The following is a 16,188-nucleotide window of genomic DNA, read 5'->3' on the forward strand; positions in this document are numbered from 1 at the left end:
GCTGCTTTCTCCTGTGTAAAAATAGAGAAAGACTGACAAAGCCTAGGTCTTCTCACTTTCTCACAGAGAAAGCACATGGCTGTTCTTCCCTAATTCTAGGGCAGCAGTAGTTTGGGATTCATTTCACTACACCCTAAAAAGGATTACAGGATTTTCCAATGTTCAGCTTTTCTGAAGAACAGTGGTCTGGAACTCTCCCAATGTCATGTCTCAAGCCTACATCTATACCACCGCATGTCAGTTTATCCTGATGCTTCAGCTATCCCACTCTGAACATCACGAAAGCAGCGTAAAAGTGGAGTTATCTCCCTGTCAGCAAAGTAAAATCTGCAACACTATGGTTGAAAAATAAATCCTGAAAAAAGAAAACATGAAAACAACCACTTGAACTGAAGGGCTGATTCCCCTCTTAATCCAATCACTGGAAACAAAGGCATTGTAATATGACATTCCTCCTCAAAAGAAGCTCTACAGATAACTAACATGTGCAAATGTGTTTTTAGCTTTCCTTTCCCCAAGAGATAACTGTAGCCCAGCAGGGACCAAACATTCCATATAAATAAGGCGAGCTTTTTTTTTTTTTTTTTGCATAGTAGTTTATCAGTGATAGTCCCACCCCACTGAACCCTCCTTTATCCACCTGCTTTGCCACCGAGCTGAGACCTGCTTCTGGAATTCTGGAGTCTAGCAGAAAGCTTGTACAAATCTCAAAGGCTCCTTCACCCAGAAAGATGGAATGAAGAAATTCCTTTTAATATTGTATAACTGCTTAATCCTAAAAGCTGTCTTCTAAACCCGCTATTATTTTTAAATGTTTACAGTTCAATTTGGAGGCATTCTTTTTTGTGCCAGACACTGGTAATTGTACCATAATTGTCTTGGGTTCGCTTCTCATTTTGCCAGCGTTCCTTTTGCCAATCAGTGCAGCAGTTCAATAAAACCATAAGCTTATTGAAGTACCCAGAGCCTTTGCAGCACCATTCTCTGCTGCTACCAGTTTTTTTTTAAATAATTTTTTTTATAAAAACACCTGCTATTAATATTCCACTGGAGCTCAAAGTGGCTCAGCTTGGGGCAAAGGCACAATTAAAACACCATGTTTTCTTACAGGACTCTGCATTTATGATTTGTATAACAATAGAAATTTACAGCACCAATCCTTGGGTGGGGTGGGGATGCGTGTAGGAATGAGTCCTTAGAAACCCTGTGCAAGGGCTTACAAGTCTTTTTTTTTTTTTCCCCCCCATCAGTGTACTGTTTTTTAATCTTTCCTTGTATCCTCCCTTTCACTGGAATGCTCCAACTACGTATCAGCTGACCATGGGCTCCACATCCGTCTCTCTGTCCAACTCATCCTGAATTTCATCTGTGTTTCCTGAGTCGCTGCTGGCTACAGAGCTGGGAGATGGGGAATTTCTGTAGAAAAATTCAGAGAAAGGTTTAGACAAAAAGTTAAATATCATTGACAGGAAAAAAAAAAAGAAACCTTTAAAGAAAATGGTCACTTTCACTTCCCAAAACAATTTAAAGTATCCTTTATTAACGTTAAACTTCGGATTTACAGTAATATCAGCAGTAAACTTAAGCATCTCGTGTGGTGCCACCCCACCCCTGCCATCTCCTATACAACATAAAGGCTGCCCTAGGTTTACAGATGGGGAAATGGAAACCAAGTCCAATGAATATCCTACAGAGACTCTCAGCATCCATAATATGTACAGTCTTGAAAACTCAAAAAAGGTTATCATCTTCTCCTTTTAAGCCAGGATGTGTACTGGGGGCAAGCAAGAGGTAAGAAAACTCCCTCATGGTACAGGGTTCTTAACACATGAGAAGATTAAAACACAAGTACTTCATACAAGTCCATAGTCAAGATTTAATTCAGGGCTTTGTTTCAAGAGTTCTAGGTGTATGACACTAAGACTAAGCATCCGTCCAAGTTAGAAAAGAAGGAAGTCCATTTATACAGTCCTATTGGTGACACATTGGTCACCTATTGGTGACACCCCTCTTTGTAGTAATAGGTGTTGAATCCTTAGAAGTGTTACCGTGGGTAGGAACCTATACAGTGTTACAGGGTTCCTTTTGAGACTGGTATTTGACCCTGAACAAAACAAGATTATCCAGAGGACAAAGCTTTAGGGCAAAATGATACTATTGCCTTTAGACAACTTGGCAGGAAACAAGAGCAAAATAAAGTCCTGAAGCACCCCAGGCAGAATGGTAGTATCTTATTACCTGTCAGCTGAGCCTTTGATAAGCCTACGACAGGTTTCCATTTGTACATCCAGGCCCCTTTTCATACTACACATTTCCATATATTCATGAAGGTGGCGATTCATGTCACTCTTGGCCGTGGCTAATTCCAGCTGGAAGAAAGAAGAGAAAATAATCAGCCTAAGGTGAGTTGCTAGCAGCTTCTCCCAGCTTCACTCAGTTTTATGTACTGGTGGGGATGCTAAAGCTGCCCAGAGCCAATCCAAAACACCCACACAATATTTGCTTAACCTCAGTGTTGTATACCACCAATGTATTCATCAGCTTATGAAGTGTATTTTAATCAGAGCTCAACACTGTTTTTAAACAGCCCTCAAGTTTTTTTCTGCTGCTTGGCATCTTGTTTGTCAACATGCAATAATTAATGAAAGCATATTCTAGGCAGGGCAAAGACTTTGAGAAGCTACAGCTGTTGTGTCTGGCAACCTCTGAGGCCACATCTTGTAAAGCATTCCCCAGTGTGACGGGGGATACGCAAGACAAACGGGGGAAAAAGAATAATAATGCATTTTTATCTTCTTTGTTCTGAAGGTTCTCTCTCCACCAGCTACAGATTTATGCTTACTCAGTAATAGGGCTGTATAGAGAATGGTATTTAGAAAAAAAAAAATCACAAGGTTATGCCAAAGGAAAACACCTTTGTGTTCTTAGATATAGAGACATTCCACCTTTCCTCTGTGCATGTACCGGACCAGAACACTGCGCATGTTTTCGTCCATTAGAAACAATTCATATTGTCACAAACCACTTCCTTACCTCTATCTGCCCTATTGTTTCTTGGTATTCCTTGTCTCTCGTTTTAAAGAAAGACTCGGTTTCGTGGATCAAGTTTCCCAGGTTTTCTTCCTGCAGGGGAAAGGAGAACACAAAGAATTAGCAAGAAACTAACAAGGAATTCAGCAGCAGACTGAAGATTTTCTTATTTAACCTCACTCAGAAATGCAGGTTGTTATGCTCTTCCATGCAAAGATTTTTTTTTGATATATTTTTACGCAGGCAAGGAATAGTCTGCTTCTTAAAGCTGGCGTACCAGGAAACACATTTTTGTACCATGACCATGGCTTTGTACACACAAAGAAAACGTCTCTGATCAAGGAACCTACAGACCAAGGCTCCAGCAATTGAACACAGATACCTGATGCGTGCCAAAGAACCAAAGCCATGGATTTTCCTGAACCTTTCACAGTCTGATCACACGTGGACAGATCGTAATTGCTCTCCAGCATAAAAGAATTTTTTCTTGCATTGACCACATGACTACCTACAGCTTTGCACCGGCATTCTCTTTTCCCGATTACGTATTATTACTCTCAAGTCCCTCCAGTCTCCACTACCTCACATGTACCCTCTGCACACATTGTTTCCCATTGAAATTCTTCACTTAAATGCTAGACAAAGCAAGCTCACTCCAGCACACTACCGATGAAAACAGCGCACGTAAGAACACATGCTGTCCCAAAGGAAACATCCTGCCAGACAACAGCTCCCGTGTCATCATTGCTTTGGATTGACAGTACAGTCTGGGCTGCAAAACATAGAGCACTATTTCATGCTGTCACAGAGAGACTAAAACAATGTCATCGTTCTCACTTTCAGGTTATTACCTACCTCCCCTTTCCAGAAAAAAAATTATCATCTATTTAATGCAACTGCACTGATGAGAATTAATTACGGTTCCATCCTTTGGCCACATCTGTGTCAGCTTTATCAGGATCATACCTGGTCTCAACGTCAGGCTAACCGGCCTACAGTTACAAGAATCATTCCACTTATCCTTTTATACGCAGAAGCGCTTTAAGGAGGAAGGTCATAAAAGAAGGTGCCTAGGGCACCACGTAAGAACTTAAAAGGAATAAAGCCAGTGGAAGGAAGATTCAGGGATGTAAAGCACTATGTTAAAGACCAGGCACAGACGGAGCAGTCTTTATTCTGAATCTCCATCTACAAGACAAATCTACCCTTTCCTTGTATAATTTTCATTTAGAAGGATTTAAGCTTCTTAAAATCTTTAGAGTTTTCGCACAGAAGGTCTGAGTTCGGCAATATTCCTCTGATAGCTGTGCTTATACATGCACACATGGGTATATGCAAATAAATCTGTCACTAATTCCAGCACATGGCTACACATTATCACTCTGCCACTCTCCCTGCTCAAAAGACGACATGTAGCTAAGTACGCTGCTTTCTGCAGTCCTAGCACTTCTGAGTAATCTCCGCAGTTTCAGAGTATGCCAGATGATACACAAACGGGGAGATGTAAATTAACACACCCCTGGCAGTCAACACAAGACAATATTCAGGAGACTGCTGCTTCAGCATCTTTACACTACCACGATGATGGAAGAAGGTAGGATTATTCCTTACCTACTGCAGGCGTGCTACTCGGTAATGAAATAACAGCGTCGCATTTAAGACTACCCGCACAAAGCCAGACCTTGCCATTTCAACCTCTCTTTAGGCCTGTTCAAAAATGCTCAGGAGTCGCTGAGTGGGGCAGCATGCAGCCATTAGCTTACTTTGTGTGGGATCTTAAGGATTAAAAGCAAGCTGCTTATTATCCACTAACGCCAGGAGATTCCTATTGACTGGGAAGATGGAAGCACAAGATTCACTGGTTCGGAAGATCTCCGGGGCCTTACACGGTCCTGCAACCACAGCTTCTTTGTTTGTGATGGGCTGGATGTACTTGAGCATCTTCCACGGACCATACTGAGTTTATTTTTCTCCCCACTAGAATAACTCTGCAATATCATCCCCCACACTATGTGTACTATTTTGACAATTAAAGTGCGAATGATAATCTACAGAGAAAGTGAGATGCTGTGTGGAAGATATAGGGCTTTAGATAACTGCTTAGGGCGACAGATTGTGTGATGCTCCTATGACAGCTAGATGCATTGGAGCTTTTGACACTCGCTTGATACTTTTAAATACTCAGTTTGAAGGAGCAGAAGAAACGAAGTTTGGCAAATAAACTCATTGCACAAACTGAAAAGCAACCATAGAGAGAAAACACTAAGAGGATTTCAAAAATCAAAGCAAGTTTGCGTGGTAAACTAGATCACCAGTCAAATATCCAAAGGCTCAAGTGGCTAAAAGAGCAGCTGAGGGATATGGTTTCGGCAGAGAATAGTTTGAGAAAATAATAAAATAAACTCACCTCTCCTTGGAGGTCAATTGAAGGATTGCAGTTTGTGAAGTCTTCCCAAAGAAGCAATGTTTCCTCATTCTCCTCCCACGTTAAACTATCACAGTCATCATCAAAATCAAATGTCTCACGACTGTTGAGATAACAGAAAAAGCATTAGTGAAAACTACTCCAGCCCCAGTCCTGCAGTTCTTCAATTAATGTTCTAGAAACAAGGGGCTATGAGAACTGAATGAAGGAGACAATGCAGCAGCTGAAAATCCTCACAGTTTTTACAATCAGGCTTTACCACTGTCCAAGTCCCTCGCTCCTGGGCTCTTTGCCACCCCAAAGCAGAATAAAAGGTCCTCGTTAGCATTCCTGGTTCAAGTCCACAGTCCTAGCTCTGTCCTCCAGATGGTGCTGCACATTAGTTTCCCCTGTTTGCAAAACCACAAAAATGTTTTAAACTATTCTTTATACATGGGAAAATGAGCCCAAACGCAGTTTGAGGAATTTTACAAGAAAACAGCCACTAGAAGACTCCCTGCTGATTTCCCTGTTGAAGTTCAGCCAACATTTTCCCTGCAGCACTTAAAAACATTATTTTCAAAAGTAACAACTACGAAAAAACTGAACCCCAAAATGATGTGCAGGTGAGCATAAATACTTACTGTTGACTTGAAGAAAGATACTACTGCAGCCACTGAAGACTGAGCACAAGCAGTGGCAAGAGTGGCCTTTAACACTGTTATTTGGTCAAGCCCCTTTAGTACGGTCAGTTGTGCAATAAAGGAAAGTTTCAGAAGGCACTTGAGTCCCTTTCGGTTTGAACAGCAGCAGAGCGAAACACTAGTAGCTGCTTCTTGTCTTTGTTAAGGAGGCCTGACAAAAATCTGAAATTGCTCCCAGAAGCAGTCTGCTAATTTCAGACTGATGCATTTTTGTTACTTTAGTTCACTTCCTTTTAAGCAGATAACATCTCAGTCCGGAAGCTGAGTCCAATACTGTCTTTAGGAGGCTGAAGAGCTTGGCACGGAAACAGGCTATTTGTCTATACTCAGCATGACTTTAAAAAATAATTTTAAAAAACCCAACAGACTTGGACATACATGATTGTGCCTTTTGCAATTAGACTTCTTCACATCGGTTTCTTTTCGCAAGAGCTATCCTTGTCAGAGAGCACAAAGGCTCCCAGTCCTGACTAGCTGCTTACTTCAGACACACACACTGTTCAAAGCCCACTGCGTTTTGACTTTTTCCTACTAGACACCTAAAGACTAAGTTCCTTACAGATAAAATGCAAGCTGCTTTCAGTTTCTGTTTATGAGATAAGCTATTCAGCTATTTGTGAAGTATTATTTTCTATCTCACAAAGCCTCCAAACCCAGACATGCTTAGAGATGTACCATCTTCAATAAGCCATGAACACTACTCTAATCAACCCAATTTGCACGTAACAAGATTCCTGCAGCACTATGTGCCAAATAAGATAAGACCAGGAGATAAGAATTTCATTAGCAGCACCAATAAAAACTGCACGTCACAGGACAGGTTTAAAAACAAAACTAAAAGCATTACCAACCTAGTAGCTAAACTTTAGCCTCTTGCTTTTCTAAAAAGTCCATACTATCTGCTGTCACACTGAATTCTAGCAGCGGAGAAGTCAAAAATCTGTATTTATTACACTGAATATTAATAAGGGCCTAAAGACATCTAAAACAAGAGTCCTAACAAGAGCAGTTCCCTACAACTTTCGCAAAAAAACCATGCCCTTCTATACGTGAAATTCAGGCGGAAAGACAGACACACACACCCTGAAAACAGAACTTTTGGCAACAGCTGACAACAGAAGAGGAGCTAGTGCTCCTTAGAGAATTTCTTGCATACTCCTACATATTAAATACTGTCTTACATTGTGTGGGAAAGCACTGGGAATTCTTCCCTCTGCAGTCACTGCAGAAGTTGGCAGAAGACACCCATATTCAAATGCTAGGAAAGTCAGACCTACGGCGCTTGCTGGGGCTTTTCATTGGCAAAAGAAAACAGCAGAGACCCTCAGAAGTCTCACCAGGCTGCGGCCACCTCCATCATTTCTAGAACAGGAGGAAGAGAACAGCAGGGCACATCACCAACCGGCTTCCTGAACTGCTTTGTGTAGCACCAAGGTGCAGAGAGTCTCTTCTCAGCTTCCTAACACTCCAATTTGGGGTAAAGCTTTAGGCAAAATAAATTGCAATTCTTCCAGTTTGGGAGATCAGAGCTTGCAGCAAGGCTTACGACACTTACGAACTGTTGTCCACCACTAGAACTGATCTTCCGGACAGATCCGCCACTAACATTTGCCTATAGCTCAACTGAAAAATCATGCAAAATACTAGAGAAGTTTGTATCCATTTTGAACTGAGCTTTCAGCGGTGTTGCCAAATTCTATCCAGCCCAAGCAGCAGCAAGATTCTTTCCAAAACTCTAGAAATGTAATATTCAGCCGAACACGCAGAATAGATGCAAGTTTTGTCCTTTTTTTTGTTGCTGCATGTTTCTTCTTTGCTACTGTTATAACAGCATATAGTAGTAAACCTCATGTTTGTATTTTTTATATTCTTTATAGTTCCCCCTACTTAAGGGAGGAACAAAAATCAGTTAATTTTACTTGAACTTCCAGAAAACCTTCAAGTATGTACCATGCTGGCAGCTCAGGTGTTCTGGGACTAAGTCTGCATTTCAGAATAAGTTTTCCCCACGTTGTCCATGATACTCACAGCTGATTAAACATACGCTTCATTTCATCCGTGATGTTCAAAGAACAGCTGACCTCATCGTCAGAGAACCTGCCATTGTCTCCATCCTGTTCAGAGAGGTCATCATCAGATGCGAGCTTGCGTTCTTTCTTCTTGGAAGCCACCTTAATTGGAGAGAAGAGCAGTAACTAGAAGGTTCAACTGAGGTGCTGCGCCATGAGGGGCGGAAATAAAAAAGGAGAGGCATTAGGTTTGAGCGAATATAACTGTTCATCAGTTCCCAGGCAATTCAGGGATTGCTCGTATTCAAGACAGGAATTGCATCTGTTAATGAGTGGTGAACACAGAGCACAAGGAAGCAGTTCAGAACAGCGAAGAGCAAAGCAAGCTGCAGGCTGCCAGCGCTCTACAGATGTTCATCTGTCCACTGACACCAGTCTATGATCTACCAGAGAACATGCAGAGGTTAGAATGATACAGGGTAAAAGCGTAAGCTGGCAGGAGTGCCCAGGCAGCAGGCTTGAGAGCAATGACAGAACTCTCCCTCTCCTGCCACCACCACAGGCTGTTGCTCCCAGCGTTGAACCACCACGGAAGAGTAGACAGGAAGCCTTTCTAGATAGCCCTTATTTCAGGGTCATCCCACCCCATCAGCAGAGGCAGACTGCTAGCCTTCACACTGACAGAACGGTTAACTGAACCATGAAAATGCCTGGACAACCTCAAAGAAATGAAGTTCATAGACGTGCAGAGAACTCAAGGGATACCCCTGCAAAGGGCGCAGAGGATCACTTCTTCATCTGAGGACTGTGAACATAAAAGATATTCACAGATGGTGCCACAGAGTCACAAACACACAGTCCGCTCCCAGCCTACTGTAGTTTTCCCCTCTACTTGGCATATAAGCTGTCCCTTATTGGTATTGTTCTCCATGATGATCATTTTAACCACTGCATGCTTGACCAAAAGTGCGCTTCGCAGTTACCTTTGAGCAGAAAGACACTGCAATTCTACTCAAAGACAAGAAGGAACCACTAGCACAATGCAATGGCTCAACGTGCTAGAAAAACAGTTGTCTCCAATAAGGAGATTTGAGTCTTTTGGGATACGTAAGAAAAAAACCCCATCAAACATTCAGGCAACTTCACTATAGCCGGAAAGCACAACCGGTAGAGACCACAAGGGTCTTTGCAGTGTTTTTGTACAGCATTTAGCACACTATGTGGCATCACTATACAGAGAAAAGCATCAGACTTATTGAAAGACTGAACAAGACACATTTAGACCAAAGTCAAAGGAAGCTGGGTTAATCACAATTGAAACTGCAGTTATGACAGAAGACCAACTGCATTAGGAGTTACAGGTTTTCTCCACACAGAGCTGTAACTGCTAGCTTTTGGAGCAAATTAAATGACCCGCCTACTTAGCACCAAGGAGCCAGAATAGCTCAAGAAAAGCAACTGGAGTTTCTAGTCTCAGAAAGCAGTCACAGCTCACCACCACAGAAGCGTTATTTCTGGCCACGGAGCTTGAGCCAGAAATAAGAACATTCAGATGACAGTTCTACAAGCTTAAAACCTCTCACTTGTGAAGGGAACAAATGTGAGGAAGCCATTTATACAAACCTAGACCCTGTAGTGCTTTTTTTTCCCCCTGCATTCATTGTAGACTAGCATCAGACTAACAGCATGTCTTAAGGGTCATCCTGAGACTTCTTTTTTTAAACTCTCTAAATTTTGTGCTCTTAGTACTACAGCAGCTTCTGTAGAAGACAGCTACGCTTCAAGACTGAGAAAGAAGAAAATGTGTCTACATAGAGAAATTTCAAGAGAAGGCAAATGACCTGGACCACACTCCTCAACACTGCTCCCTCTTGTCCCCTCACTTCTTGTCCTACCCTATGGAAAATTCATGGCCTAATCACCTGGAATATCTTGGAAACGTCTTCAGAGTTGCGCTGCTGCGCTACATCACACAGCTTGGCTGTGATATCGATTCGCCGACAGATGTCCATGTCCACCTTCATGGCCTTTTCTTGAATCTTTGTGTCCAGGTCTGTCATGGGCTGCAGGAAGGACAGTAGTGATTATCTTCTATTATTATACAGTTCAGGAAAGAAGAGATACCCCACAGTATCTCTCTAACCCCAGGGCATACCATTCTTAAACAATATTACATCTTGTTCTCCGGGAAAGGCAGTACACGCACAATCTATATAGACTAGAGAGCTAACAATTAACATTCATATCCGATTCTAATAAAATTTCAACTCAGAGTTATTTGCCACCAAAAAACCTATACCCACCCCAAAACAACTGCTAGATGTGGCAACAGTAAATTTTTATTGGGTCAATAAAGCTTTAAAAATGGAGGAGAAAAACCCTGTTAAGCATGTGCAGAACAGAACAAAATCTAAAACCTGAGAGTATGCAAACACTCCCCCCATTTCAGACAGAAAAACTGTGCCTGCAAGGAGAAGTTGCTTTTAAAACAGAATCCAGGCTACACAGCAACTTCACACATACCATGGAAACAAAATCAAGACTGGATCTGAAGAGATCCATGAAGCTTGTGACACAGAAAATACTCCTCATTGGCATTAACCTGGCTTCCTAGCAAAAATTCTACATGAAAAATATTTTGTCTTGCTTCACTCTGAGCAGTAATTACAAACATAATTTATAAGAGATACTCCCACTCAGACAGTACAGCTGGCTCCTTATGAAGAAACATTGCTCCACAAAAAGCATATTTTCCAGCATAGACGAGACTTACTCTGTTGGAAAGCACCACTTCAATGGCTAGGCAATGCTTCCACTTTGACCAGAAAAGCAGAAAAACTCTTTGCAGACCTTTCTTAAACACCAAATCCCCTTTCCAAGAAGAAAGGTTTGGTTTGGGTTTTTTTTTTTTTTGTTTCCTTTTTTTTTTTAAATTATTAGACAGAGTTCTTCTCCAGCCCCTGTCAACCACCTTTGGACAAGTTGGAGATTTTACTTTTCCAAACACTGAGAAAAAGAAATCTCTAAACACTGACACACTCTAAACACAGTCTTACAAACTGAACAGGTACCAGTGACTCTTCTCCGCAGGAAAGCAAGAGTCACATGCCAACATTTTGCATTTCTCGGCTCTAAATATTTACACAGTGGGATTCAAAACAAGCATTCTCACTGCTTTCCTTAGGCTCTCTTCTCCCTTACAGAGTTTGCAAAGCCCAAAGCACACTTTCTCTCAAGTTAAGGAGGATGTTTGCATTCACCGCCACCCTTTTTGTACACACTGAGCAACATTTCTTCCTCAGCGAAAAAGTCATCACAACGATGGAGCCCTAACAAGTTCCTCCCTTTCACACTGCCTCTAACCAAGCATGCCTATTCTTAATTAAACACCAAAAGAAGAGACAGCTAACTGCCGAATTCCACATGAACAGATCTAGTGGCCCTGGGAGAATGTATTTGACATCAGGGAGCAGGTTCTGCAAGCTTATATAAAGACAGAAGGAAGCAGTTCTACACAAAATTACAGAATAAATAAGCATAATAGGATGTATTCATTAGACAACTGGCATCAGCACTACTTCAGTCTTACAGAGAAAGGCACCTTACTTCATGTTCACCTGGCTTATCTTTCTAGATAGCTGCACGAGCACATGCTCTCAGTAGGTCTAAACGTAAGAAAATTATCCAGTCACAGTCTAAAAGATCCCCAGCTTTGAAGGAAAGGCAGTATCTGATGAGACATGAGGAAATTCCTGAGAAAACAAGTAGGTTTTTTTTAATTTAGGTCAAAGCAGCACTGGAGACAAAGCCAGATACCTGAACCAGTGACACTGGGTTTATCTCTTCAGAGCTTTCGTAAAGGGAGTTGGGAAATAACTCAACTAGGTCAAAGCGTGTTCCTTTTTGAACATGACTTTCTTGCATGATTCAGAGCAAAATCCTCCTTGTTAGCAGTACACGGTGCTGCACGGTGATGGACCCTTTACCCTAACCTGTGAGTTCTCCAGCATTTTTTTTCCACGGCTGCAGATCTGAATGCCGGCACTGCCAGCTGTGGAGAACGGGGAAGGGAGGGAAGAGTCCGGGTTATGGGCTAAGCAGCAAGTTAATGCATCTCTACACAGACCAGACAGGAAGCAGGGGGAAGGGTGATCTGTCTGATGCATTAGATCGTAAAGGCAGCCATAATGCTAACTACAAAGCAGCACTCACTAAGACCATAACCTTTTTATGAATGAAGCCATTTGCATGACACACACATTTCACAAAGGCAGTGGGAGCTGGCCGCTCTGCTCTCCAGTGTACTTACATCACTCATCAGACCCTTAAAGACCACAAGTTCTGCTTTCAGTCTCTCAATCTTTTCATTTAACTCCTCCTGGAGAGCTTCCGCTTCCTGCGCCTCCTGCAAGAGAAAGCGCACAAAGAGCTAAGAGGTAATAGGCCAACATACGCTTCCTCACTTAACCTGAGCAGGGCTGATAAGGCACATCACCACCTCCACATTTCACTTTGTCAGCAACTTCAGCACCTTCCTGCTTCAGCTTCCAAACATTAACACCGTTCTCTAGCATACAGCAACGCAGCCAGCTGCTCTAGCTAGAAGAGAGTTTTTTTAATGAAACAAATCCAAATAATTACTGGCAGAATAAAAGGGGCAGAGAAAAACTATACCTTTCAATACATACTATTCAAAACTTACCTCTCGCAGGGTTTCTACCATCGATTCCAGACTCATTCTTCTCGTCAGTTCCTCTTCCCATCTGAAAGACAAGATTTGCAGGCGAGGTGTTAACTATGAAGTAATTTTTCCCCCCCAAAATCACAAGTCTTCTGACGGCTGGAGGATGATGACAGTTATTTGAGATGTAGAGCAGATGGCTCCCCTCACTTGTAGACACTCAAACCAGTCACATTAAGTCTGTAAGAGAATAAAAGCTAAATCCACTTTCATTGGGCTCAGTACTCTTCCTGCTCTCCTATGCAATATTTGGTTGCAAATAAGGCAGGAAATCTTCAATGCAAAAATAATCAGTTGAAGGTAAGTTATCTGAATCAGCAGTCTTACTATTTATCTGTTTGGTCCAATCAATTAATACATTTATGTGCCTTCTGCATCAAAATCCTCAATAATCTACATGCCTCAGTCATTTCCCAACACTACAGTTGCAAGCAGAGCACTCAGACAAGCATCCCTGAAGGCAGAGTATATACACTCGCTGCTGCTGCACTACTGAAAGGGTAGAAGAAAAGGAATTAGAGTTACAAACTGTATCATTACACCTCATACTACAAACACCATTATGTTTGAGTTCATTATTGGATTAAGTGTAAAAATATCCGGCAGTTCCTCTTTTTAAGCACCGAAACCCTTTAAAGAGCAAAAACCCGTATTTGACAATACTAACTCGAAAGCTAAGGCTGTTGAAAACGTGACGATACACTTTTGTAGGCATGGGTATGGTTTGAGTTTGGGGGGGAGGGAGAAAGTAAAACGTGTGCCACTCTTTTTGAATGGGCAGTAGTGCCAGACAAGACTTGCCCAGTCTATTACAACAACAGGAATTACAGGCTGGAAAAGAAACTTTGGATACCACATGATTAAAACCAATCCTGCGAATGTAATCTCTGAGTACCATCATGATAGTTTCTGTTGCCACTTCAACACTTTTTGTAGTTTAACTGAATATGGCAAACCATGGGCCCAGAAATCTATTAAATCAAAGCATTCTTGAAAAGGCACAGTAAAATCTGCCAAAACGCATCGTTTCATCCTATTTTCAAATCCACAAAGAAATCTGGTGATGGCTAGATGACGGGATATTCCCACCGAGGCAGCTGATTTTCAGTTTGCATACATAATCACCATGCTACTCGATACACCTCTGCATTGCAAGCGCAGATTTAATCCCATCTGAAATGGAAGCCAGTGCGGACCATTTCAGCAGGAGCGGAGGCAGGCAGGCACGGCAGGATTGCAGTTTGCTGTCTTCAGGTGCGATCAGAGGCACCTGAACGGGTTACATCTTAATGCAGTCGCAGCAGCTCCGATGAGCGCAGTGCCAAGATGACATGCTGGCTACGTCCGCTCTTTCCTGCTATTGTGGTGCAGGAATATCCAACATAACAGCGTGCGAGTTCTCCATTGTACAGCTCAAGTTTGATTTATGCAGGAAGACTTGTTGTGCATCTTTTTACCAGCAACCATTTACTGCCAAGCAGAGTAAAATATTTGGGCTGAAATTTGCATTTGTCATCAAATGTTTTAGCTCGTATTTCCATGCCCTATTTGTTTTTTTGACTACTAATTACATGTACATTTTTATAAAAATAGTAACTTCGTTTTTCAGATTTTAATAAAGTCAGGAAGGTGAAATTAATTAAAGCAGTCGATTATATTCGCAATCTGTAAGATGGTCTCCTTCTGTTACAGAAGGAGTGTTGTGTGGCTTTAATCATTCCTCCTGGTCTTTCTGCCAGCAGGCTGTCATTTACGGATGGAAGTCAAGCAGACATTGCAAAAATTTATATGCTGCTTCTCAAGGTTTTAACTGTTGAAATGAGGAATACTGGCTGCATTCAGGTTATCCTGCTGTATTATTTGCATCCCTGTAGTGCACTGGGCATTCTGCAAAAAAAGGGATGTATTTTTGGAAAACATATCTGCATATTTTTACTGTCTATGCCAAAAGCTAGCAAAAAAGGATTAGCATTCCTCCCCAGCAGTTCAGCCATTCTGGGCAGCTGCCAAAATTACAGATCTCAAAGTCTGCTCAGGCTAACCTTCCTCATCCTGCAGAAATTCCAGTAGTTCCATTTCTTTTCTTTGTGCCAGTTAAAGTGTATTTTGCAGAACAGTGATTTACAGCCCTAATTCCCTTCTGTCAAACTCAAGACAGTGCCTTCAAGAGGAAAAGGATGCCTTCTTTTACACACGTACACACCCGCCCCACAATTTCTGTGTTTCTCTTAATTACAGGAACAATGAAACAATCAGGTAATTTTTAACCAAGAAGTTCATGCCTAACAGAAGGAAATTTACACTGGACTGATAATATGGGTCCTGCTAACCATTAATATCACATTCTTAGCCTCAGAGCACATTTCTCCCACCCACCACCAAGCTGATTAACCTCATTTAACAGCTAAAAACGCCAATCTTACTTTCTCCTCACACTTAAACCTCGGGAGACTATTTGTAGCGAAGAGAGGAAGGAGATGGATGGGAAGGTAAAGGATGTCAATGGAGCAGAGGATTAATTCTCCATTTAAACTTCCACGGAAGTGAGACAATAGAAAGCTTGCTCACTCATATGATCATCCTGTATTTGCTGTAAGACGCAAGACTTCAGAAGGGACCTTGGCAGCTGTGCTGCTACACACGCCAACAAATGCAGCGGGAAGGAGTCAGCGTGCCACTGAGAAGATGCTAACTATGGCTCTGACCTCTTAAATATTCAACACACTAACTTATTCTCCCAGTAATCAATATCTTTCTCTCCAGTTACCATCTAAAAGCAGAGGACAGTACTCCACAAGTCTTAATCCCAGCAGGCTGCGGATGCCCTCTGCTTCTTAGCAAACAGTGACGCCACTTACGGGCGCAGCCTAAGATGTCGATGAAAGGGACCAAAGCCTGGTGCTCCCTTCATCTCAAGAAGAAGGAAACACCACCTGGTTAATCACCTCCGCAGCATAAGCGGAGCGGACAGGTAACTCCTTTGCTGGATACCCACGGGAGAAGCAATGGCAGGAATGACGAGGACTATAATACCCAAAAGGGAAATGGCTGTACACACTATAGGCTAAAAAACCGTCAGGTTTCACATATTTGCTGCAGGATATTAACTGGCCAGCTGCTCCGGCTCCTCTCAAATACATTTAATTCTTGGCTCAGATACATCAATTGCTATGATTTCCAGCTGTATCCAAAAATCTTTTTTCTGACCCAGAAAGGCAATCATTGCCATCTAAATCTACCAGACTTCAGGGCTTCTTAGTATATTTTCAGTCCTTTCTCTAAAAAAAAAAAAAATAAATG

At 42.0% G+C, this 16,188-nt stretch overlaps 1 protein-coding gene across 1 annotated transcript in view; it reads right to left on the reverse strand.

Moving 5' to 3' along the window:
• Positions 1-1,262: 1,262 nt before the first annotated feature.
• The window catches only part of IFFO2 (intermediate filament family orphan 2), a 36,925-nt gene continuing 21,999 nt past the window's right edge, over positions 1,263-16,188 (reverse strand). The window contains exons 2-9 of the mRNA XM_059830038.1: positions 12,850-12,910; positions 12,457-12,552; positions 10,070-10,210; positions 8,167-8,309; positions 5,438-5,558; positions 3,034-3,123; positions 2,239-2,369; positions 1,263-1,416 (exon numbers count right to left, since the gene is read on the reverse strand). Of these exons, the coding sequence (XP_059686021.1) occupies positions 1,311-1,416; positions 2,239-2,369; positions 3,034-3,123; positions 5,438-5,558; positions 8,167-8,309; positions 10,070-10,210; positions 12,457-12,552; positions 12,850-12,910 (889 nt within the window). The 3' untranslated portion in view covers positions 1,263-1,310. The remainder of the gene's footprint in view (positions 1,417-2,238; positions 2,370-3,033; positions 3,124-5,437; positions 5,559-8,166; positions 8,310-10,069; positions 10,211-12,456; positions 12,553-12,849; positions 12,911-16,188) is intronic.

Source organism: Gavia stellata, chromosome 27 (assembly GCF_030936135.1).
Source record: "Gavia stellata isolate bGavSte3 chromosome 27, bGavSte3.hap2, whole genome shotgun sequence".
Lineage (NCBI taxonomy): Eukaryota > Metazoa > Chordata > Aves > Gaviiformes > Gaviidae > Gavia > Gavia stellata.